The sequence below is a fragment of the Prionailurus bengalensis genome, chromosome A2 (genome assembly GCF_016509475.1).
Source record: "Prionailurus bengalensis isolate Pbe53 chromosome A2, Fcat_Pben_1.1_paternal_pri, whole genome shotgun sequence".
NCBI lineage: Eukaryota > Metazoa > Chordata > Mammalia > Carnivora > Felidae > Prionailurus > Prionailurus bengalensis.
The window spans coordinates 8,341,771-8,366,586 of record NC_057348.1 but is presented as its reverse complement, the minus strand read 5'-3'; the positions used below and the strand labels follow the sequence as shown (position 1 = coordinate 8,366,586).

General features: G+C 49.0%; 1 protein-coding gene and 1 non-coding gene across 12 annotated transcripts in view; one reads left to right on the top strand and one right to left on the bottom strand.

The window, feature by feature from the left end:
• Positions 1-24,816, bottom strand: part of SMARCA4 (SWI/SNF related, matrix associated, actin dependent regulator of chromatin, subfamily a, member 4) — a 90,870-nt gene that overhangs the window by 35,411 nt on the left and 30,643 nt on the right. For all 11 annotated transcript variants that reach the window (XM_043586557.1, XM_043586561.1, XM_043586565.1 and 8 more), the window contains exons 12-19: positions 21,094-21,224; positions 20,875-20,932; positions 13,001-13,122; positions 11,305-11,455; positions 10,373-10,536; positions 4,576-4,642; positions 3,205-3,315; positions 1,409-1,651 (exon numbers count right to left, since the gene is read on the bottom strand). In XM_043586557.1, the coding sequence (XP_043442492.1) occupies positions 1,409-1,651; positions 3,205-3,315; positions 4,576-4,642; positions 10,373-10,536; positions 11,305-11,455; positions 13,001-13,122; positions 20,875-20,932; positions 21,094-21,224 (1,047 nt within the window). The remainder of the gene's footprint in view (positions 1-1,408; positions 1,652-3,204; positions 3,316-4,575; positions 4,643-10,372; positions 10,537-11,304; positions 11,456-13,000; positions 13,123-20,874; positions 20,933-21,093; positions 21,225-24,816) is intronic.
• Positions 14,973-15,089, top strand: LOC122488892. Its single transcript, XR_006298781.1, has one exon. It is a non-coding gene; the product is annotated as a U5 spliceosomal RNA (small nuclear RNA).

Genomic DNA, 24,816 nt, shown 5'->3' with positions numbered 1-24,816 from the left:
GCTCCAGGCTCTGAGCCATCAGCCCAGAGCCTGACGTGGGGCTCGAACTCACGGACCGCGAGATCGTGACCTGGCTGAAGTCGGACGCTTAACCGACTGCGCCACCCAGGCGCCCCCAAAAAAATTTTTTTTTAAAAAGGGGCGCCTGGGTGGCTGAGTGGGTTAAGTGCCCAACTTCAGCTCAGGTCATGATCTTACAACTTGTGAGTTTGAGCCCTGCATCAGGCTCTGTGCCGACAGCTCAGAGCCTATAGCCTGCTTCGGATTCTGTGTTTCCCTCTCTCTCTGCCTCCCCAACTCATGCGCGAGCATGCTGTCTCTCAAAAATAATAAACACAAAAAATAAAAAGAAAAAAGTCAAATAGACCAGACTTAAAGTTATCTTTCTTGGGCCCCCTGATTACCTCATAGTATAGTTCTAGAACTGCTGCTAACCTTGTAAATAAATGAAACAAGAGCCATATGCTTGGAATGAGGGTCCTGGGGGTCTGAAAACTGGGGGCTCCTCCTGGAAAAGCCACAGTCTCCTTCAGAAGGGCTTCTGTCTCCACTGGAGCCAGGGAGAGGGGGCCTCGTGGATGACAGTAAGGTGGCCCCAGCTGACCTGGACCTGCCCATGGAGACCCTCAGGACTGGGAACCAGCTGGCTGGGCCAGAAACACTGGTGGCTCCAGGGAGCCCAGCCACCGAGGGCAGTGACACTCCTCATTAACCTCCAACCTCTGCAATTGTGTCCCATTCCTCAGTCACCAGGTTCTAGCCATGCAGCCTCATTCGACAGAAAATATGAGCTGCCCATAAGCCCCCCTCAAACCCCAACAGCACAGGAGGCGTGCACTGGGAGCCGGCTTGGAGACTTCATCAAGCAATGGACACCTGGTTCCTCGGGCCAATGTCTGGTCTTCAGGCTGACAATGCCATCCCCAGCCATATAGGCATGGAGAGACGTTAATCGCAGCGCTTGTTAAAAACAAAGTATACAGAATCTGACTGTTGCTGTTTTAACTAAAATCTTCTGAGCCTGCTGCTACCCTTGGGGTGAAATCTGATCTCTCTAGAAGGACCAACAGGACCCTTGGGACGTGGACCCAGTGCCACAGCTACCTCAGGGCCATACTCCTTGCTGTCACCTCCCTGGACATGAGGCACAGGGTCAGGAAATCGCTGAGCGACTCCCCAGAGTTCACTCCACCCTTCAGTTCCGGCACCGGGGCCGCTTTGCCCCACGAAGACATGGCCTCCCGCCCTGGCATCCAGCACAAGCCTGGCCCGCTGTGGGGGGCACTCAGCGGACACCTGAGAGAAGCCAGCCGAGCCTGGGACTGTCCACTTGGGCAAAGTTCCCATGACCACGGCCCCCCTCCCTGCCTTACCTACCGCCAGCACGGAGCCAACTGCACACACACACCTTTTCCCCAGTCATGGCAAAGGGCGCGTTGAACCACTGCTCGAAGGTGCTGCAGCTCTTGAAGATGGTGGGCAGCAGGAAGTTGAGGAGCGCCCAGAGCTCGGGCAGTTTGTTCTGCAGCGGCGTGCCCGTCAGCAGCAGGCGGCGGGGGGCCACGTAGTGCGTGTTGAGGACCTGCGTCAGCTTGCAGTGGTGGTTCTTCATGCGGTGGCCTTCATCGACGATCATGTACTTCCAACGGATCTGCGGGGCCCCAGAGCAGGAGGTTGTGTGTGTGTGTGTGTGGGCGGGGGCACGGGAAGCAGCAGGGTCGCCCCTAGCTTAGCAAGAATGTCCCAACTCTCAGGCAAGCCTCCAGCCGGAACAGCAGATTTAGGTGAAGAACATGGGCGTAACAAGTTCCCCTGACAAGCGACAGCCACATAACAGGGCCTCCGTGAAGCAGGCGGCGCAGACAGACACACAGAAGACATGCCCGTGACCCGCTGTCGGGCGAACGACGCACTTTGCAGGAAAGTACTCTGGTTTCCCCCCAGATTACATATGCTTGGACGCAGCACAGAAAAATACTACAAATAACACACCTCTTGCGGATTAGAGGGCCCTGGGCTGGGGGTGGGGGGTCTACAGGGGACGTGGCTCAGAAGTGGGTACGTTTTCCAACCACCAGGCAGTGCCTCTCAAGGCAGTACTAGTACAGGTAAGTTCAGAATGGGAGCTCCGAGGGGCTGGGGCTGTGCCCAGAGCCTGCTGGTGACCACAGGACCGACAGACACTGGCTCGATGTCCAGCCTCACGGTGAGCCTGAGTCTGCAGGACACCGTGACGAGCCTCCCAACTGCTCCGTGCTTCAGCTCCGCCCTCCCGTGGACACAGTGACGCCTGAGACAGGCGATGCGTGTCAGGTGACCGGACTGAACAGGGCACAGCTGACAGGGGCAGGGGAAAGGGAGCCGTCTCCCAGGAGGAGTCCCCGTCACTTGGCCTTGACATCCATTAATGCCGCTGCCAGGTAAGGACTTTCTCAGGCTTGGGACGGGCCAGGCTTTGCAGGCTTGGAAGGGGTGGCCTGCACCACAGGCACGAGGGGAAGGGCCTGCTCATGGACCCCAGCACCCTCATCTGTACACCGGAGATGGGTATGGAGCACCCGAATCGTCACAGCGACGAAGTCCCTACAGGTGACCTGTGAACACCTCCATCCCTGAGTCAAAAATTCGATCACCCGACCTAACCTGTGCTGGATGGTTAGTGGTCAGAACACCTGCATCATCTTCAGCCTCCAAACCAGGAAAAGTGACCTTTTTGTAGGCAAGGGACCATGTGAGTTTTATACCCGGGTCAAGGTATGGTCTCAGTGATCCACCGATGGCCTGACTACAGCTGCCTTCACAACAGTGTCACTCAAGAGGCTTCCAGGCCTGCAAGACCCCCAGCAAACACATGCCAGCCCGAGACCGACGGAGCACGAGTCCTCAGCCCTGAATGCCAAAATCATAGCTGCTTTGTGGGCTTGGGTCCTAAGGGCCACGGTGGGGGTGGCACAGCCACCTGGGATGTAAGGCCACGGCCACCAGACCCAGGCAGAGACAAGGCTGGCCTCACCCTTACCCTGCCAGGCATAATGAGGACAGAACTGGTGACGGGTCAGGAGGTACCCTATGTGAGTAAGCTCTTTGGGCAGAAGTTCTTAGAAGCTAGTCTGCATGACACACACACAACAACCCTGGATCAGGTGCTCCCTGACATCACGTGACTGTCTGGGGCTTGGTGTGTCTTACACAAGGACATACTACCTTTGCAAGGATGTGCTTGTCTTTAATGATGTACTCGTAAGTTGTCAGCAAGACGTTGAACTTGCCACTTCGGAGCTGGGGGACGAAAGCACGCCTGGCTGCTGGAGAACCCTGCGAGGGAGAGAAGGCACGCACGCCTCAGCCTCCTGAGGCCACGGCGGCTGACACCTACCTCGCCGGGGCTGCCACAGAAGGGCGCCGGGCAAGGCTGTTGGGCCTGTCCTCCAACTTGTCGCCTGCGCTACACCTGCCCCCTGCTCAGTGGCCCATCAGCTCCCTCCTCTTTCCAGGCCTCCTCTGAGGCCTCGAAGCTGGAAACCAGGGCCTCTGCCCCCGCCCCCCCCCCGGGCCTCCCGTGCTCGTGCGGGCGCCGTGAGCACTCCCAGACACGTAGCTCCAGCCTTCTCCCCGGTTAGCAAACCTGCCCTGCCCCTCCCCAGCTCCAAACTCCAGACTGAGCCTGTGACCAGGGCCCCAGGATGTAGACACGGTGCTTTCTCCAGGCTCACGTTCCAGGTTGATGGAGCTTTGCTGGGTCCCAGAAGTTCTTGCCAGCAGAACGATTCTTAGCTCCTTAAATGCACCAAGTTCCCCCTGCCCACACTGTTCCTGGTGTCGGGACCCCCTCCTCCACATCATGTGGCCTAGAGCCTCCCGGCACAGGGTGAAGAGCTTGGACCTAGGAGCCTGGCAGCCAAGGACACAACCGGGCTGCCCTCTCTGCTTCAGTTTCCCCACTGACACAAAAGGCACAATGAGTGTCTTCCTCGCGGGATGAACAAGTCCCATGTCCCACAGACCACAGTACACTCATCGAGTCTTTCTACGTGAATGGGTTTTAACCAAAGCCGGGGTGACAAGAACAAAATCTTGCAGTGAATGCGCTGATGTCACCGGATGCCACATGTTGAGTCCACGGCATCACTTAAAAAGAAGCATCACTGGGGCGCCTGGGTGGCGCAGTCGGTTAAGCGTCCGACTTCAGCCAGGTCACGATCTCGCGGTCCGGGAGTTCGAGCCCCGCGTCAGGCTCTGGGCTGATGGCTCAGAGCCTGGAGCCTGTTTCCGATTCTGTGTCTCCCTCTCTCTCTGCCCCTCCCCCGTTCATGCTCTGTCTCTCTCTGTCCCAAAATTAAATAAATGTTGAAAAAAAATTAAAAAAATAAAAATAAATAAATAAAAATAAATAAAAAGAAGCATCACTGTGAAATAAACGATCCAAACCCCTCACGAATAGCATGGTCCCGTGTGTACAGCACAGGAAAACGTGGGTATACGCACCTGTGAGTCATACAAGTGGACTGCCCTCCCCTGTCCTCCCCACCCCTCCCCTGCCCTCATCCACATCCATCTCTTCAGGCTGTGACGTACCTTGTAGGACACCTTCACCACGGAGGGGGCCCACTTGTCAAATTCGTATGCCCAGTTTGACAATGTGCTGATGGAAATAAGGAAGGGGCAGTCAGGTGCTAATTCTTTCATCAACAGCTCCCGTTTAAGCCAATGTTCACTGGGGCACGAGGCCGACTTGGCCGTGATGCTCAAGCTGGCCAGGTAACCGACTGCGTGGGGGACGAGGGGGTGATGCCCTGGGTAGGAGGAGCCTAGAGCGGCCCCGGGCTGGAACCAGTGGCTGCAGGAGGCCAGACCCAGGAGTTGAACCTGGGAACCAGTCCTGTCACTGCTGTGGGGTCCCAGGCCCCTATGAGAACGTGCCACGCGTCATGAGCCGGCTCCCAGGAAAACCGCAGACCCACAGTGGCTCATTTCAGGCTCAGAGCCGTGCTAGAGAGTGTGTTCCAGACACCGGGGAGCAGGGGAGACACCACACGTTCTTTGTGCACCTTGAAATGAAAATGGCGGCCCCTGCAGGTTCCTGCCCAGCAGCAGACAACGGAGATGGGGAGAGTGTGCCGGCCTCGGGTGAAGGGCTGGGTGCAGGGCAGCAACACAGACTCTCGTCTGCTCCTTCATGGGAGGAGCAAGGCCAGGAAGAGTGGGGAGAGAGAGGAAGCAGCCGTGAGCAGGCATGGGGGTGGCTGGCGGGTAGATGAGGAGGCACGATTCACCGGGGACTGTGAGACAGAGCCTCAGGAGGGTGACGACAATAATAAAGCCAACTTCATAGGGGGTGGGTGGGTTCCCTGGGAAACACTGGGATATACAATTTCCGGTGAGAAAGGGAATTTACTCAAAAAGTCTAGTCTGGTTAGTTTGTAAAGATAGGACTCAGAGGCTGAGTGGCAGAGATTGCTTGTGGCTCAGCCAGCTCTCCACTGCAAGAAGCTCCACTGAGGGTGGTACCGTCTTCATCGTAAACCCCTAGCTCCCAGGCTCCTCAGCAACCAGGGCCAACAGGGAGGACCTAGTTGGGGCCAATGAGATGAAGTTCAAGATGCTGTTGGGGAAAGTACTCAAAGGAGGGGGGGGGGGACAATCAGCTGCCCTTCGCCCTGTCCACCACCCTGGGAACCCATATGAAATGACGGAGGCAGTGCGGCCATTTTGCAACCATGAGGTAAGAAGGCTAGAAGCAAAAGTCCTGAGCAAAAAAACTGTCAAAGCGTGGGTCCTGGCATCTTGGGGCCACTGGGCCTGCCTCAGATGGCTTGGCTCTAGGTTACCCCTTACTGAGGATCAGCAAGACTGCCCTGGTCCAGTTTCTCAAGTCTGGATTCTACTGTATGGAGCAATGGTGTACAGTCAAGGCACCAAGAAAGAAGCTGAAGGCTAAAACTTGAGGTGTGGGGAACGTGTGCAGTGGGGGGGGGGGGGGGGGGAGCCAAGACAGCTGGGGGCAGGGAAGACTGAGGAGATAGGCTGGGAGACAGAGATCGAGAGGGAGGCAGGACGAGCAAACTCGTTTGTCTCAGTGGGTAGATGTGACAGCTGGACGCTCAATGTCTAAAACAGCTCCCTCGGGCAAAAGGAGCTCTTCTGGCCCAGAGGAGAGGTCATCCCAACGACCAGGCACTTGTCTGGGTGGGACGTGGGTGTAAAAAGCCTGAAGATCAACACACAGCGTCCCTTCGCTGAAGCCAACTTAAAGCACCTTGGGAAAAGTTATTTTGACAGGAAACTGTGCCGCAAGACAAAAGGAACTGGATGTAAACACTGTACTCCAATTGGTAAAGCTGCTTCGCACAGATGAACTACCTGGAAACTGCTGTACGTGCACACACAGCCATCCATGTACACTGCAGATGAACAAGTAAGAAAGCCCAGAAAGAGCTCTGTGGCTGAGGCAGAGACAGCCGTTGGACGTGACCAGACACAGAAATCACGTTAGATAAACGCGTATATTTATCGCCCAGAGCTGGGCGTTGACAGGGCCCGCTAGCAACGACACTTCGGGGGCACCAGGCACACCCAGCACCCAGCTCTTCGTCTCCAATACTGACCTCTAAGAAGAGAAACCGGGGCCTCTTAGAAAAAATGGCCGATTCTAGGCCTTAGGCCGGAAGTATACAAGTTGAGCTGGGGGCACCTTTGGGTACCAAAAACAACTAGGTGCCTCGATACCCCCCAATGGTGGGGGCCTGTCAAAGGGACACAGTAGCCCCAACTGAAAGCTCCCCGCGGTCAAAGCTTGAATGATCCGAGCCATAAGATAAACTACTACTGCTGTATAGACCAAGGTCTAAACTCGGTACCCATGAGTCCACACTGACGTAAAACGACTAAGTAGGGGCCCCTGGGTGGCTCAGTCGGTCAAGCATCTGACACCTGATCTCTGCTCAGATCATGATTTCAGTCTGTGAGATGGAGCCCCACGTTGGGCTTGGTGCTAACAGTGCAGAGCCTGCTTGGGATTTCTTCTCTCCCTCTCGCTCTCTGCCCCTCTGCCGTGCTCTCTCTCAAAATATATAAATAATGCTAAAAAAAAAAAAAAGTGATTAAAATAATTAAATAAATTAAACGGGGAGAAGAAATACATCCTCTGTACATAAGAATTCTAAAGAATCTACAGAGCTATTTCTCCCTCAAAGAGGTGGAGCTTAATTCCTCGTTTATATGGGCACTGAGCTCAGTGACTATTCCAGAATACAATATGGAAGAGGGAAGAAAGTGTAACTTCACAGTGTCGACACCTGACAAATAGGACCTCAACCTGGTGATCAAGGTCAACATCACCAGTGACAAGGCACAGTGACAGTAACTGCCCCTGATATGATGTCACGACAGGGACACTTTACCCCTGTGTTCTTTAGCCCCCAAACCGAGCATCCTGTCCAAGCATGAAAAAAATCACCAGACAGATTCAGGGACATCCTACAAAACACCAGGCTTGTCCTCCTTGAAACCGTCAAGATGAACAGAAACATGGAAATGTGAGAAGTGCCTGCTGGCCACAGAAGGCCAAGGCTCTGAGAAGGCTGACTGCAGTGTGGGGTCCTAGAAGAGCAGCCAGATGCCAGGAGAAAAGTAGAGAGAGGGGCGTAAACACTGGAGTTAACAGTAATGTGCCAGTGCCAGCTCCTGACTTGTGACAAACGTACCAGTTACGTGAGATGTTATTCACAACAGGGTAACGGGGGGAGGGCACGCAGGGCTCTCAGTAGTACCTCTGCAACTTTTCTCGAAAGCTAAAACAATTCTCAAGCCAATACCAAGCATGACATAGTGACCGGGACATGTCGGAAGGAAACGGGAACCAACCTGAAGGGTCTCCACAGGCCAAATCTGGAATAATCTGACCAAGAAAATAAAGTCTCCATTCTGCCAGTTTCAGGTAAGAGTTACACAAAACAGGGGCGCCTGGGTGGCTTAGTTAGTTAAGTGGCCGGCTCAGGTCACAATCTCATGGTTTGTGAGTTTGGGCCCGGTATTGGGCTCTGTACTGACAGCTCAGAGCCTGGAGCCTGCTTCAGATTCTGTGTCTCCCTCTCTCTGCCCCTTCCCTGATCACGTTCTCTCTCTCAAAAATAAATAAACATTTTAGGGGCGCCTGGGTGGCGCAGTCGGTTAAGCGTCCGACTTCAGCCAGGTCACGATCTCGCGGTCCGTGAGTTCGAGCCCCGCGTCGGGCTCTGGGCTGATGGCTCGGAGCCTGGAGCCTGTTTCCGATTCTGTGTCTCCCTCTCTCTCTGCCCCTCCCCCGTTCTTGCTCTGTCTCTCTCTGTCCCAAAAATAAATAAACGTTAAAAAAAAAAGTTTTAATAAAAAAAAATAAACATTTTAAAAAATTTAAAAAAAAGTTATACACATCAGTAAGTACATGGAGAAGGTATAGTTCTTCCTTACAGTGGATCTCCCACAGTGTGGGAGGTGCACTGGAAAGAAAACCACCATCAGCCCTTCCTGCTGGGGTAGGTGTCTCAAGCCAGACTCATCTGATGGATGCAGAAATCTCTGGGCAAAGTGTGATGAGAAATGGGACACTTCCATGGACTCTAAATGCCTCCCCACCAGGGACTTCTGAATTACAAAGGAAAACTCCAAGGATCACACGGGGAAACCAGCAGGCACCACATAACAGAGACCAAAGTTATCCTCTCCCTTGACCGGGCCTCTCAATCTCTCGTGCCTCCTGAAACATGGCCCCAGGAAGGGCACAGCACCCCTTCTCGGGGATTCTTACCAGACTTTCAGGGCCAGGCATCCAACACAAACAAAGTCTGAGGGACAGCCTACTAACGCCCGAGCAGAATTCAAGTGTCGACATCATCGAGGATGAAGACGGACTGCAGAAATGTCACAGACACGTCGCAGAGACACGACAACAAAAGTAGGAGCCTGGACCAGAAAGGGGCCGTTGGTGGGGACATTAGACAACATGTGAATGAGGTCTCTAGATTCGTGACCAGCGCTGCCTTTAGAACTGCCCTGGAGCTGCAAAGATTTGGGAAGCTGGGTGAAAGGCATACAGAAAATCTTTATTCTGATTTTACAACTATTTATAAATGAAGTAATGTTAAAATGAAAACGAAACACCCACGCTATAGGACAGCACGCGGGGGTGAACCACTCTGGTAGAGACGAGCTCACACCTTACACCTTGGGGGGAGGGGCCCAAAAAGGGGGGACTTCAGTCCCTGGTGGGCCGAGAGACGGCACATGGAGAAATGCAACAGAAAGCTGAGAAGTTGGGTCTGACCGCGGGGGAGGGGGAGGCAAGGCCGTCTGTCCTCAGCCTGGGCCCTTCTGCCGCACTGTGCGAACAGTTCTCCTTCTGTGCAGCTCTGTTCCAGCAGCGCAGCCAAATTCACACGAATACAAGGAAGGGAAAGCAAAAGGGAGAAATAAACCTGCCCAAGCAGATGCTGGGAGAGTTCTGGGACCCCCAGCCGTGGCTGCGTGGCCTCTGGCAGCCTGGCCATCTTCAAAGCGGGAGGGTATTCCTGTGGGATCGGCGCCTGAGAGCTCAGCCCGGACAGCCGATTCGAGGATGAAGCGGTCACTGCTGAGTGCTGGCGGAAGGCAGGGGGTTTCCCTCCAGGGCCAGGCCAAGCGTGTACACAGAGGCCTGGCCACATCAGGGTGGACCGTCTCCTGGCCTGGGACTGGTTTGGTGCAGGACATGAAACCAGAGCCGGGGTCAATGAGAACCAGCCCCAGGACTTCTAGAAAAGCTCTGGGGCAGGTGAACCATGCTGTGGCAGTGCTGACCTAGGAAGACGGACGCCCAGGGCAGCTGATGAATCTTGGCCCCACATGGCTGCCTGCCGGGAGGAGGAGGTCAGCAGTGCCAAGAGGTGGTGAGTAAGAGCCTCTTCGGGACTCGGTTGGAGGACCCAGAGCCTACCACACTAAGTGCCGGGGTTGCCAGAGCCAGGAAGGGAGGTGGACCAGAGGGCCCCGTGCCCCGGGGAGGAAGAGGTAGTGATATTTCCTCAAATGGCTCTCGTCCACTCTGCTAGCGGGAGCCGGTCTGGCTCCCACACACCTTGTGTACAATGTGCTGTTTGGTGGACTTGAAGAGCACTCCAAGGTCATCTTGTGAGAGCTGCCCCAATAGGGATGACAGGCGGGCCCTCCATCACCCACTCTTCTCCCATCCTGCCCCTGGAAACCAGAGGAAGGATGCTGGGTGCTAAGTTGTGTGCCCCCCCACCAGGTCCCCTCAGAATGGGTCTGTATTTGGAGACGGGGTCTTTCAAGAAGCCATGAGGTGATGTGAACCCGAGCCGCGTACCCTCCCAGACCCCCCAGGGACGAGAGCGCTTACGAGAGAGGTACTATGATGAGAAAGGGCCCATTGATCCGCTTGTGCTCCATGAGGTACGTGATGAGGGCGATGGTCTGGATGGTCTTCCCCAGGCCCATCTCATCAGCCAGGATGCCATTCAGATTGTTGTTGTACAGAGACACCAGCCACTCCAGGCCTTTGATCTGCATGGAGAGAGGCAAGCAGCCGGGACTGAAGCCCGAGTCGGGTACGAGAGCATTCCCTGGACTTCAGAGACTCGGCACGGCCAGGCACAAGTCTGTCCTGGCCATGAACCACCCGTGGTCATCGGGATTTTTGGTATTTCGCTGTCAATCAGCCCAGTCCTTTCTTACTTATCCTTATCCTCAGCAATCACTCCTGCAAAATCACAGGGTTGCCGTGCTGGTGATATGTGTCTACAAAATCTCTTTTTCTGGTCCACATCCGAACAGCTAAGTTTCTACCTGGAACGGCCAACAGAAAGCAGGGCTACCGGCTCCCGACACTGAAGCTCCCTGCCCTCACTGCCTCACTGCAGGGCTCCGGGGAACATGCACCGAGCACCCGTGCGCCCACGCCTGGGCCCGGCCTGGCTTGGCCACTCCCGAGTTGTGTGATTCTGCAGAATCACTGCACCTCTCTGTTCTTCGGTTGCCCCCCACGTCCGCCAAATGCGGAGATGGAAGCACGCACTAAATAGGGTTGTTTAGCACTTAGAAGAGAACAGATAGCAGCCTCCTGTTCTGCCCGGCATACATTAAGCACCCAGCAGATCCAGATTTATTGCACAATTTCAACTCCTCCTGGAGGCTAGGCTAACAGATCAGGAAAACGGAGGTTCAGAGGGGAAGAGCGAATGTCCAGAGACAAAGACTGGAATGTGACTTCGGCAGCCACCCACACCCTGGAAACCCCAGGAGTGCTGTGTGGATGTGCCCCTCCGACCTTACCTGGTACTGTTTAAGGACACCATTGACCATGAGCGCCGACTGCTTATCCACTCTCTCGGTGACAGCATGGGCCACGGCGTAATAGGACTGCAGGCCCCGTGCCAGGGCCTGGGACACACCGTACTCGTCATCAACATCTTGCTTGGCATTCCTGGGAGTTAAGATGGAAACACCATGAGGACACACATTCCCACCTGTGACGACATGCTTCCTGCCCAAAGACCCACGGCCTGACAGCCACATAAGCCAAAGTGCAGCCAGACAGTCTGAGGGAGGGCCAGGCAGCAACTACTAATCCAGGGGGGCCCAAGACTGGGCTCAGGGGCCGTGGGTCCCGACCCCACATTCCCGGAACAGGAATCAAGTCACTGCCACATCACAGAAAGAGTGCATCATTCAGCCAGAGGCCCGTCCTCCAGCCCACTCTCTCTACTGAGCACTCGTGAGGCTAAAATGAAAGCGCACGCTGAACGGCCTCACACAAGACCAGAATCATTTATACTGTGGCTGTTTTATGATCTAACCTGAAATTCTTTTAAAAAGTGACTTTATTTTTTGTTTAGAGAGGGCAAGAGAGTGCACGTAAGCACACGCATGTGCGGGGGAAGAGCAGATAGAGAGGGAGAGAGGGGGAGAGTGGGGGAGAGTGGGGGAGAGTGGGGGAGAGAGGGGGAGAGAGAGGGGGAGACAGTGAATCCCAATCAGGCTCCGCACGGTCAGCGCGGAGTCCACCGCGGGGCTCGAACTCACAAACCGTGAGATCATGACCTGAGCCAAAATCAAGAGTCAGACGCTTAATCGACTGAGCCACCCAGATGCTCCTAAAAAGTGACTTGAAACTATTACATTTTATGAATGTGACAGACACACGTGATCCGACTTCTGTCACACTGTTTTACAGTGTGCTGTGGTTTCTGGTTTTCTATCTCCTTAAGAATCTGTAAGCGAGCTTAGTGGGCTTTTCCCTATTTCTCTAAGGATTTCAAAGGACTGCATGTTTGCTCTAGATGAATGTCATATTTAGAGCGTACACAACTCTCAGTTCTCAGTTTCTTTTCAAAAGCATCCATTAATTGCGTACCATAAGCAACAACTACATTGATATATTAACTGTACTTGTGCTTCTAAGGGCAAAAGATGAGAAATAACATGCATGCCCACCACTAGGGACGGGCTAACACGTGAAGATGTAACACACAACGTCACTGACGACACTGCGTACAGACAAAGCGTCACCTCCGAGAGAAAACTTTCGGTGAAAAAAGCCAGGGGCAGAAAAGTGGGCCTGGATAGATACACGTGTACCAGTAAAAAGAAACGCATGCACTCATTTTGCTTGCTGCTGCACGAACTGTCTCTGAAGACACACGACGCTGGAAACAGTCTCCTCCAGGGAGGGAGTGGGGTGGGGAGGGCGGCCTGGGGAGCCAGCCTGAGGTGGCTGTTGTTGTACAACTACCTACCTCTTAAGCACAAGATGAACCATGTCAATGGATAAACTGACTATTCAATGCCTATGAAAGTGACTGAAATCCGAAGTAAATCCATTTGGTCTGTTTACAGTCCCCAATGTCTGCTGTCTGCGGGCTGGACAGCAGGGAGGGCCGTCTGTAGAGAGGCCGGAGTCCTGACAGCCCTCTGCTGCCAGCCTGAAAAGGGGGCTGGCAGAGTAGGAGGCTGGGGAGGGATGCCTTACTCAATGATGTGCCGGGCGTCTACCTCCGAGACGTCATCGCTGTCTGGATCTGGAATCTTCTTCTTCTCCTCAACAGGCAGGGTGGGAGGCTGTGCTGGCTGCGGCTGTTCCTCTTCCTCCTCCTACCAAGACACAAGCCCACGTCACCTCAGGCCACCCCACAGGGACAGGCAGAGGGCTCCCAGGGGGAGAATGCTTTTGGGAGCAGGCGCTGTTTCCATGCCCTCTTACTATCCCAGAATGTGTCATGCCTCCTCTTTGCTCTTCTCCTCAGTGCTATGATTTTTAGTTTTCCTAGCAGAATACAGACACTTCTCTTTAAGGCTACCTCAAGGGACTCTGGATTCTTGTTACTAGGAGAGTAGATTCCTCCTGCACCGTGCCTTCCCATCACAAAATGCATACTACCAAGCTTATGCCTTGCCCGACCTGATACTCAAAGCCATTTCTGATTTGCTTCTCTTGGATTTTTCTAAGTATTAAACACTCGATAGCAAATTTTCGACATTATTGCTCCTGACTTACTTTAGGCTTTATCGACATGGCTAAAACGTCTGCGCTAGGTCAAATAACGCTGTTGATGATAGGCATCCTAGTTTACCAAGCGGTTTTCTATGAACTTGTAAGTTAGGTATAATAATAAATCAGTTACTCTTCATTACTGGGATTTTTCAGCCTTTACGGAGGACGTGATAAAGGGATTTTGTGTGACATATTGACAAAACACACACGAATGTACTTCCCCACGTGAAACCATTCTCGTATTCCCTGGTAAATCAGACAAAGTGCCAGTAGATAATTGTCTTTATGTACAATGGGACTGCGATAAAACTAAAAGGTATCTGTGACGAATCTACTAATTAATTCCAATCAAAATCCCGTGGGATGTCCCCTGGAGAATGCAAAATAACTTTATAAATCACTCAGAATAATGAACAGGTGATAATAGCACAAACATTTTGGGTAAAAAAAAAAAAAAAATCATAATTGGTACAGACTTTTCCTAGCTGACATACTATGTCTGGAATTAAAATAGGGGTGGGACCTCCAGCTAAGTCTGAGGGAGGAAGTCCACAAATTCGCTCCTGGAAAACCATCTTCAAAGCTGAACAAAATTGGCGAGAGCAACCATTTCGGAGCTCTGGGGGCCTGAGAAGTATTAATGCTTGAGAAACCGCTGAATGTCGGGTAAGAAGAGTGGGAGACGGTAGCATTCCCACTTGGGTCCGCTTCCATCTCTCCGTCCCCCAGCTCCACGTTGAAGGTTCTGCCAGGGCGGCCAGGCCAACAGCACCGGCAGCTGAGTCTGATGGGGACGCGGTCATTTCGTAGCAGGGGGCACTGCCCCTACCAGCCGCTGGCACTGCTGAAATAAAGTGGGGTTGTTTGCCAGCTTTTCTACTTTGGTCGGGAAAGCGCATCACGGGCTGAGCCCGTGACCAGGTGCACAGAAAATGCAAAAGGACCCCACAGAAAGTAAAAGCCAGGGTGGACCTGAAAATGGCCTGAACCTGGAATGTGTTCCTTTATACATTCTATCCACCTGCCAGAGACAGAAGCTGTATCACTGGCTCAAGAGGTCCGAGCACAATCACTGTCTAATCACTGGATAACTACTAAGTTACAAAGGAACATGGCCTATTCCTAGAAAGCCAGAATTAAAAATGAAAATGAACCACCACCCAGGGGTGGGAGTCAGAATACAGCGTAGCTAAAAATAGGTTTCCACTAAACATTAGAAGACAAGCGAAAGAGGAAAGGGTGATTACAGTATTCAGTGAAAAAGCAAATGAACCTGTCTCTTTCCCCAGATGTTGAACTTAGCATATAATCTGTGAAGCAATTGTTATTACAAATATGTTCAAAGAACCATGGGAAACCATCTTTAAGCACAATAAGTCAACAAATACAGAATCTCAATAAAAGACAGCAAGCCCCAAATTGGATGAAAAACACGAAACTACCCAGCCAATACTCTGGTTTCTCTTCAGACTGTATAAATCTTTCACCTTTTACTAAAGATTTCCGTGGAAACTACCCAGCCAAGAAGCTGAACAAACACTAAGGAGAATAAATATAAAGAGAGTTCACCATCAATCTGCTAAAAAAAAAAAGCCAAGGACAAACAATACTGAAAGCAAAAAAGAGAAAAACGAACCATCAAGTACAGAGGAGCGTCATTACAATTAGTGGTTAAATTCTCATTTGAGACAGAGACCAGAAAGTAGTGCAATGACACATGCACAAGGAAAAAGGCTGTCAACAAAGAAATCTGTGTCCAACTAAACTATCCTTCCAAAGTCAAAGCTTCAGAAATCATACTCCCAGATCTACCAAGGCTGAGGGAATTGGTTGCTAACAGACTGTAACTCAAACCCCAAGAAATAAAGAGCATTAAAAATGGTAAATACATGGATCAATATAAAAAGACTCTACAAATACTTTTTCCTTTATTTCTTCTCTACTAACTTATTCAGACCAAATCATAAGATTCCATGCAGTATGAATTAGAAGCCTGCATTGTAGGGTTTAGAGCATATGCAGGTGTAACATATGTGACAATAGAGCAGGAAGGAAGGTTAGCAAATAGAGCTACATTGGAACGTAAATTTCTCGATTTTACCAGAATGGAGATGGTATTAATCTGAAATATGCTATGATAAATTAAGATGCATATTGTAATCCCCAGGGCTACCACAAAACAAATAACTAAAAAGGGACAGTGACAACTGAAATCTACAGAAGAAATTAAACGGTACAATAAAAAATATTGACCACAAAAGGCAGCAAAAAGAGGCACAGAGGAACACAAAAAGACCTAAGACCAAGAAAAGAAATAGCCAAATGGCAAATGTAAACACAGTCATATTGATAATTACATTAAATGTGACTAGTCTAAAATTCAATCAAAAGGCAGGCACTGTCACACTAGATCTAAAAAGCAAGATCTAGCTACCTGCTCTTTCAGATTCAAATAAACAGACAGGTTTAAAGTAAAAGAGTGGAAAACCATAGACCACACAAACAAGCAGTAACCATAAGAAAGCTGGAGGGACTATACTAACATTGGACAAAACAGACTTCAAAACAAATATTACTGGGGACAAGGACAGATATTCAATAATGATAAAATATCACATATATCAGGAAGACAGAACAACTAAGTATATCTATCAACGAACATGAACATACATGAAGCAAATCTGACAGAATTTAAAGGAGAACAATTCAACAAAAACAGAGATTTTCCCATTTCATCCTCAACGACATCATAACAACTAAACAAAAGTCAGCAAGGATATATGGAACCTGAACAACACTCTCCACCAACTGAACTCTCATTTACGGAGCACTACACCCAAAAAAATGCAGAATCCTTTTTCAAGTGAACATGAAACATTCCATAGGATGCTGAGCCATAAAATGAGTCTCTGTAAATTTGAAAGAAAAGTCATACAAAGTAATCTTACACCATGAGAAAATTATTTTATTTTATTATTATGTATTTATTGTGGGGTGGGGGGGCGGCTCGTGCATGCACACAAGCAGGGGAGAGGAGCAGAGGGAGAGAGAATCCTAAGCAGCTCCACACTCAGCATGGAGTCTTACATGGGACTTGATCCCACAACCCTGGGATCATGACCCGAGCCGAAATCAAGAGTCAGACGCTCAAATGACTGAACCACCCAGGCGTGCGCTCCTACCACGAGAAAATTAAATTAGAGAACAAAAACAGAAAAACTCTTGGGGCACCTGAGTGGCTCAGTCAGTTAAGGATCCAACCTCAGCTCAGGTCACGATCTCATGGTTCATGAGTTCCAGCCCTGCATCCAGCTCTGTGCTGACAGTTCAGAGCCTGGAGCCTGCTTCAGATTCTGTGTCTCCCTCTCTCTCTGCCCCTCCCCTGCTCATGTTCTGTCTCTCTCGGTCACAAAAATAAATAAACATTAAAAAATAATTAAAAAAAAAAAAAGACCCAATGGTAAAGGAAAAAAAAAAAAATCACAAGGGAAATTAGGAAATATTTTGAACTGAATAAAAACAGAAACAACATATCAAAATTTACGGGCTGTAGTTTCAGCAGTGCCTAAAGGGAATGTAACTTTAAACAAGTATACCAGGAAAACAAGTCTCAAATGCGTAAACTAAACTTTGACTACCAAAAAATGAAAGACAAATTACTGAATCACCAAAATGAGCAATGAAAAAGAGATCACTATGAAACCACAGAAATACGATAAGGACATAAATTTCTGAAGCTGAGTCAAGAAATGGAAAAATTTGGAAAAAAAAAAAATCTTTAACAGCTAACTGTATGAGTAAATAAAAATCTCACAATGAAAAGGCCAAGTCCAGATGGCTTCAGCAGTGATTCTACCAAATATGTTAAGATTAAGGATACCAAACTTTCATGAACTCTTCCAGAAAGTACAGGAGAACATTTTGCAATCCATTCTGAGGCCAATGTTAACTACAAAGTGAGACAAAAATGTCACAAGTAACTACAGACTAATATCCCATGAATATAGACCCATAAGTCCTCAACAAAATAGTAGCCACACTGCGATACACAGGAAAGATTATACAACAGGACAAAGTAGGACTTATCCTAGGAAAGCAAGGTTGGTATACTATCTAAAAATTAACTTACATAATAAATCATATTAATAGGTAAGAAACGAAAATCAGACAACCAACTTAAAAGATAAAAAATATGAGACAAAATGGGGCACGCCTGGGTGGCTCAGTTGGTTAAGCATCCGACTTCAGTTCAGATCATGATCTCACAGTTCGTGAGTTTGAGCCCCCCATAAGGCTCTGTGCTGACAGCTCATAACCTCACAGTTCCTGGGGTTAAGCATTGCTTTGGACTCTGCTGCTCGGGATTCTCTCTCTCCCTTTCTCTCAGCCCCACCTCTGGTTACGTGCACGCCCACGGTCTCTCTCAAACTAAATAAACTTAAAAAAAAAAAAAAAAAAAAAAATCCCCTGGGTGCCCGGGTGGCTCAGTTGGTTAAACGTCTGACTCTTGGTTTCAGCTCAGGTCATGATCTCACAGCTTCATGGTTGAGCCCTGCATCAGGCTCTGCGCTGGCAGTGTGGAGCCTGCTTGGGATTCTCTCTCCCTTTCTCTCTGTTACTCCTCCACTTATGCTGTCTCTGTCTCTGTCTCTCTTATAATAAATAAACAAACTTAAAAAATCCAGGATAATTTTATTTAAAAAAAACCAAAAAACTAGCAAGCATTTTTGTAGTAACTGACGAGCTGACCCTAAAATTTATATAGGAGCCTGAAGGATCTAGAATAGACAATCAAAGTCACAAAAGTGAAGGAATAACTTACTATAAGCTACAATTATCAAGGTAAAGTGGTAGTCACACAAAGACATGAAGATTGATAGAAAAGAAATGAGAGGCAGAAAAACCCTTGATTTATCGTCAACTGATTTCCCACAGACTAACCAAAGAAGAAAAGAGTGGTCTTTTCATCAAATGGTGCTAGATAAAATGGATATCCATACGCAAAAAAAAAAAATCTTAGACCTGTATCTCAGACCACAGGTGGCAGTCAATTCAACCATTAAGGTTGACCTTAAATGTAAGAGCCTCAATTACAAAACTTTTAGAAGAAAACATAGAAGAAAAGTCTTTGTGACTTCAGAGAGTTCTCAGATGTAACACCAAAAGACCAATGCATGAACAAAAAAATTTGATAAACTGGATTTCATTAAAATTAAAAATTTTTGCATCTGAAGAAACACTACTGGGGGTGGGGGGAGGCAAACTGGAGTGTCTGGGTGGCCCAGTCTTGGTTAAGCATTTCAATCTTGGTTTTGGCTCAGGTCATGATCTCACAGTTTGTGAGTTTGAGCCCACCCACATCAGGCTCTACGCAGACAGTAGATTCTTCCTCTCCTGTCTCTTTGCCCGTACCCTGCTCACGCTCTGTCTCTCTCAAAACAAATAAACTTAAAAAAAAAAAAAAAAGGCAAACTGACTAGGGAACTGGCAGAAGATATTGTAAATTACATATTTGATAAGGAACATGTACCAAGAATATATAAAGAATTCTTGTAAAGAATTCAACTCAATGATGAGACAACAAACAACAAATTAGTAACGGGCAAGAAATGTGAATAGACGTTCAACCAAAGAAGATACATGAATAGTGCATAAACATATGAAAAAAATGCTCAACGTTATTAGTTACTAGGAAAATGCAAATTAAGGACACAGTGAGATACTGCTATACACACCCACCAGGATGGATATAATCAAAAGGACAGATAACACCAATTGTGGACGAGAATATGGAGAACCTGGAACCGGTGAAATGGTATAACCACTTCAGAAAACAGTTTGGCAGTTTCTTAGAAAGGCAAACATAAACTTACCGTATGACCCAGCAATCCCACTCCCAGGTATCTACCCAAGAGAAATGAAACCATATGTCCACACAGAGACACGTATGGAAACGTATGAAGTGTTTATAGCAACATTACTCATAACAGCAAAAAATGGAAACAACACAAATGCTCATCAGTTGGTGAGTGGATAAAGTGGGGTTCACCATACAATGGAACAGAATTCAGGAATAAATAGCAATGACCTCTTGATACACAAACAACGTGGATGAGCCTCAAAAACATTTTAGCTGAAAGAAACCAGATACAAAATGCTACATGTTACTGGACTCCATTTATATGAAATATGCAGAAAAGGCAACATCTACAGAGACAGAAAGTCAATCAGCAGTTTCCTAGAGCTGTAGGAAGTAGTGAGAACAAACTGTAAACCAGGAGGAAGGGGATTTTGTGGATTATAGGACATTCTAAGATTGGTGTGTGGTAGTGAATACACAAGTCTATAAATTTACTACAAATCACTGAATCGCAGCATTCCTCTTAAGGGCAGGGAGGGAGCGCCGTCCCAGGCCCTACACACAATAAACCCCGGATACCTCAAGTGGCAAGGAGGAGAGTAAAAACAGGACAAAACAAAAGATTATAGGTGAATACTATGCGGATTTCAGGTTGGGGGAAATATTTGAAGAGCGCTTTAAAAATCAGTAAAAAAAAAAAAAACCACTCGTAACTGATTAGAAATGGGCAAACGATGCAAAACATTCACAGAAAAAATCAGAACGGTTAGTTAACTTGAACAAAATGCTCCACTGTAACAGCAAAGAAACGCCTGTGAAAAGGTGGCAAAGCTTTTTAAGGCCCTGAAAAAAGCCTTTTAAGACACTTTAAGCCACAAGTGAAGGGGGAGTGACAGAGAGCCCCCATCTGGATGCTAATGATGGAGACGCCCCCTTATGAAACCGTTCCCTGAGTTATCCTTCCCAAGGAGGCAATCTGGAACGGAGAGGAATGAGGCTCTCCGTGTACAGCTTTGTCAACCAAGGAAATATCACCTCAACATGGCATAATTAAATGACTCAGAGAATTTACACAACAAATGCAACCATTTATGTTTCCAAAGAAGGAATTATAATGGGCGATAACGTACACGATCTAATGACCACAACTTCGCATGGATCTTTCTGGAGGGCGGAGCTTCAAATGTTGAGCACTTGAAAGGCGGCTGGTACAGTTGAGGATGGGGAGTTTTAAATTCTATTTAATTTGATTAATTTAAGATTGAAAGAGTCACATGTGGCTAGGCGCTACCCTACTAGAAAGTGCAGCTCTAAAGCCCCAAATTTCAGCCAAGACTGGGGCCTCAGCTGCCCTGGGCCTGCTTCCTGCCCCATGCAGTGCCCACCCAGAGCAGGAAAGGATCACAATGCAAAGGGGTGACGGATGCCCAAGGTGTGGAAGTTACCACAACAAAGCACCGAGAGCCACGACGGCCAGGAAATGGACTCTTACCTCCTCCTCTTCTTCTGAGCCACTTTCTTCACTATCAGATCTTGGAGCTACTTCATACCTAGAAAAAAGTCACGATTTAATATACATCTCCCTAGAACCCATAGGATTTACTTTCCTCAACAAACTGGCTTGTTTCTAAAGGAAAGCAAAACCACCCCCCAGCTGCCAGTGCCCCTGGAACGAGGCCAGCTCAGCATCTGAAAGTGAGGCCCCACTCACCCGGGGTTCATCTCAAGCCAGGCCTCTAGCTGCCCTGCTTTGGGGGCATCTGTGCCCGTGAGGATCTTCCCGCTCTCGACGTGGATAACTTTCACCGGGAGGTCACTCATTTGGCTGGTCTCATCCAGAGGCTGAAAAAGAGTCACACGTGTAACCGGAGATTCTGTGGTATCCGTACCTCAGGCTTCTGCCAACTAGGGCCAACTGGGGAAGCGCCCTCCCAACTCCATGCCCCCCAAAATGGCACCAAACATGGCCACTGGTTGTGAAAATGGATTAATGACATATTAATAATCCAGTAATAACACAGAATCACCGGATGACTGCTGCTTCCTCACGGTATTTCATTTTCAGATACATAATACATTCACGTAGTTCAAAATCCACAAGGGTACGAGGTGTGGACCCGCCCCCGCCCCCATTCTCCCCCCCAGGCCCCATCTGACAGCTCTCTGCACAGGTGCCTACCGGTGTCTGCTTCTCATGCACCCTTACAGACCGATTCCATGCAGAAGACACAACGATTCATTTCTCTCCCTTTATACACAAATGACTACATTATTCGCATTCTTCTGGCCCTTGATTCTTTCAACTGATACTACCTTTGTAGACCTCCTCAAATATCCTCATCCTTTTCTGTTAAACAGCTAACTAGAATATTTGAAAAACCAAACAACTACCTTCCTCTTACCAACAAATACGGAATTTCTCAGTTTCTCATTTTGAGATGTCAACACCGGAAGAACATTTCCCCCCTCCATTTGCTCCTTCCAATTTCCTGGAGAAAACCTCCAGGAGGAGGAGGAGGTTCTTGTTTCAACTTTTGTTTGCATCTTCCAGGAACTGATCCCCGGCCCCCTCGGCCCCTCTAAGTGTCACACTCACCGTCAACATGGCCCACACTCTAGGTAGAGATGAGCTTTCTAGGTAGAGACTGTGACTAATCTCCCCCTCAAAGTTGCCCGCCATGGAAGGTGACAGTAACCACCTGTCACATGAATAGGCTCTGTGGACTGCCTGCATCAGTCCCAATCAGTGACTTTCACCCCCTAAATGCTCCCCAGGAGTGGCTAACAGGGCTGACGCCTGCACTTCTCCCTACCCCCAAATTCTGATTCAACTGCTCTGGGCCTTTTTAAAAAGCTCCCAGGCAATTCATATGTGCCGAGGCTGAGAACCACTGGCTGAGATCAAGCACAAGTCACGGTCACCACTGAGTGATGCTACTGTAAGCAAATAGGAGGCGCGGCCACAGGTTACCCAACAGAACTCCCTTCACTGCACTCTTCTGCCCCAGGACTTTTTCCCACATGGCCTTACGAAGGCTTTCTGCCGTAGTAAAATGCCAGCCCACATTCTCAAAATTTCAATATAACATTTAAGATAAAATCTCGTGAAGTAAATACGTATCTGAGTTCATTGCCAGTCACTCCCATCAGGAATCTGGCCTACAGGAAAAAGTATGCATCTGCTATGGACTGAATGGTGTCCCCCCCCCACCTTACCCCCAAGAATTCGAATGCTGAAGCCCCAACTTTCCAGTGTGGCTCTACATGGAGATGTGGCCTTTGGGGGATAATGAGGGTTCACTGAGGTCACAAGGGTGGGACCTTCAGGATGGGACAGTGCCCCCGTAAGAGACAGCAAAGCTTGCTCTCTCGCCTCATATGGGGACACAGCAAGAAGGCAGCCATCTATAAGCCAGGAAGAGAGCCCCACCAGGAAACGACCTTGCTGCACTTTGATCTTGGATTTACCGCCTCTAGAACCGTGAGAACAGAAGTCTGCTATTTAAGCCAGCCAGGCCATGGTGTTTTGTAAGGGCAGGCCAAGCTGCCCAGGAGAGAGCATCAGAAGGTACCGTACAAGAAGGCTCTTCACATCAGCGTGTGCCACAGGAGTAAGGGCACATGGGAAAGAGCCACCAGTAGGGAAGGAGCAGGGGGTGGTGCATCAGGACCAAGCAGTGCAGGACCTTCCAGACAGCTACGAATAGGAAGCGAACTAAACTACCAGTCTGAAAGCCGAATGAGATTCCAATACATCGAAATGACAAAATTAAAACAGAATTAATGGCCTGATATGGACAGTGGCCCAAGACACTCTGCTAAATGGAAAGAGTCTAGCTTAATGTCCAGATTGCCCCAAGTGGTCTTACAACAACCCAAAAAAGGACACAGGCATAAAGATTCCGGGAAGTGCAGGGAAGACCAACCAGGGCTCAACATGCAGGCTCGTGAGAGCAGGTGCCACAGGGGCTTCTGCTTCTCATCAAACCATTTAGATATTTTCTGCAAGAAATACTACATTTCGGCAACACCGCAAAGAATAAGGAGAGCATGTGTGAGCTAATGTGGGAAGACGTCAGAGACAGAATGCAAAGCTGGAAAAAGAAAACCATCTGGTGGCTCACATACAGAAAAGGCCCCAGAGCCAACACCCCAACGCTTACTCACACTTTTCCTCTGGGAGGTGGGAGTGAGGAGGGCGTGGGGGCGGTCGGCGGGAAAGGAAACGCCTCTTATTTACGTCTGTCCCTTTTAAGCGTCTGTCCCTTTTAAACGTCCTTCTCCCAAATGAGAGTACTGAGTGAGAATGGCTGCTTTTGGGAGGCGGGTAGGAATGTGGTAGAAAAAACGGTGCGTGGGGACAGCAGCCCCTCCCTGAGTGGGCCACTTTGCACAGTTCTGACTTTTAGAAGCAGGCTAGTCACGTTTCACATACGAAATAAATGATGAGTAAATAAGTAAAACCAACAAGGATGGGGGAACCCACACTAATGGGAGCACAGAGAAAAACTAATCCAAGTAACTTTCAGGGTGGGGTGGCGCAGAGCAGGAGAGAGAGGGAGAGAGAGGGAGAGAGGAGGAGAGAGGGAGGGAGAGAATCTCAAGCAGGCTCCAAGACCAACGTGGAGCCCAACGTGGGGCTTGATCTCATGACCCTGGGATCATGACCTGAGCCGATATCAAGTTTGATGCTCAACTGACCAAGCCACTCAGACGCCCCCTCCAAGTAACTTTCAAATGCAGTATTTGAAGCACACAATTTCAGGCTGAATAGCTCCAAACACAAACTAAAGTAGCCAGGAGGCTTCCTTTGCAGAAGGGTGCAAGTTAGCAATTCTGAATTACTTCCTGTATGTTCTAAGACTGAGCAAATAAGGAAATATAGCATGGCTAATGGAAGCCAGGTTTCAGGCTGTTACGGTATGGAAAGAGAGAAGGATTACACACAGAAGTATCCATGTGAACTGAAGGCTCTGAATATATAGAACTAGTGATGCAGATATAAACTGATTTCCTAGATCTTTTTGCTAAGAGGGCCTAGAAGCAATGACAACCTGTACCAATAATCACATCTAAAGAGAGATCTTGATGACCGCCTAGCTGGCTCAGTTAGTAGAGCATGCGACTCTTGATCTCAGGATCATGAGTTCAAGCCACACTTGGGCATAGAGCTTGCCAACTTACCTTACTTACGTATATAATAAACAGAAATAGAGACAGAGAAAGAAAGAGAAATCTTGTTTTTTCACATATTCTTCTCTGGTAAAAAGAACCAAGGCACCGTGGAGAAATGACTGACTTCCAGGGTTTGGGCAGAGAAAGCAGAAGATGAACTTGGGCCATTTCAGTGTGCAAGAAGTAAGGAAGCCCTCAAAAGATACGTGAGCCAATCTGAAGGGGCTCCTACTGGCCCAAATTCAAACAATTTGAACTT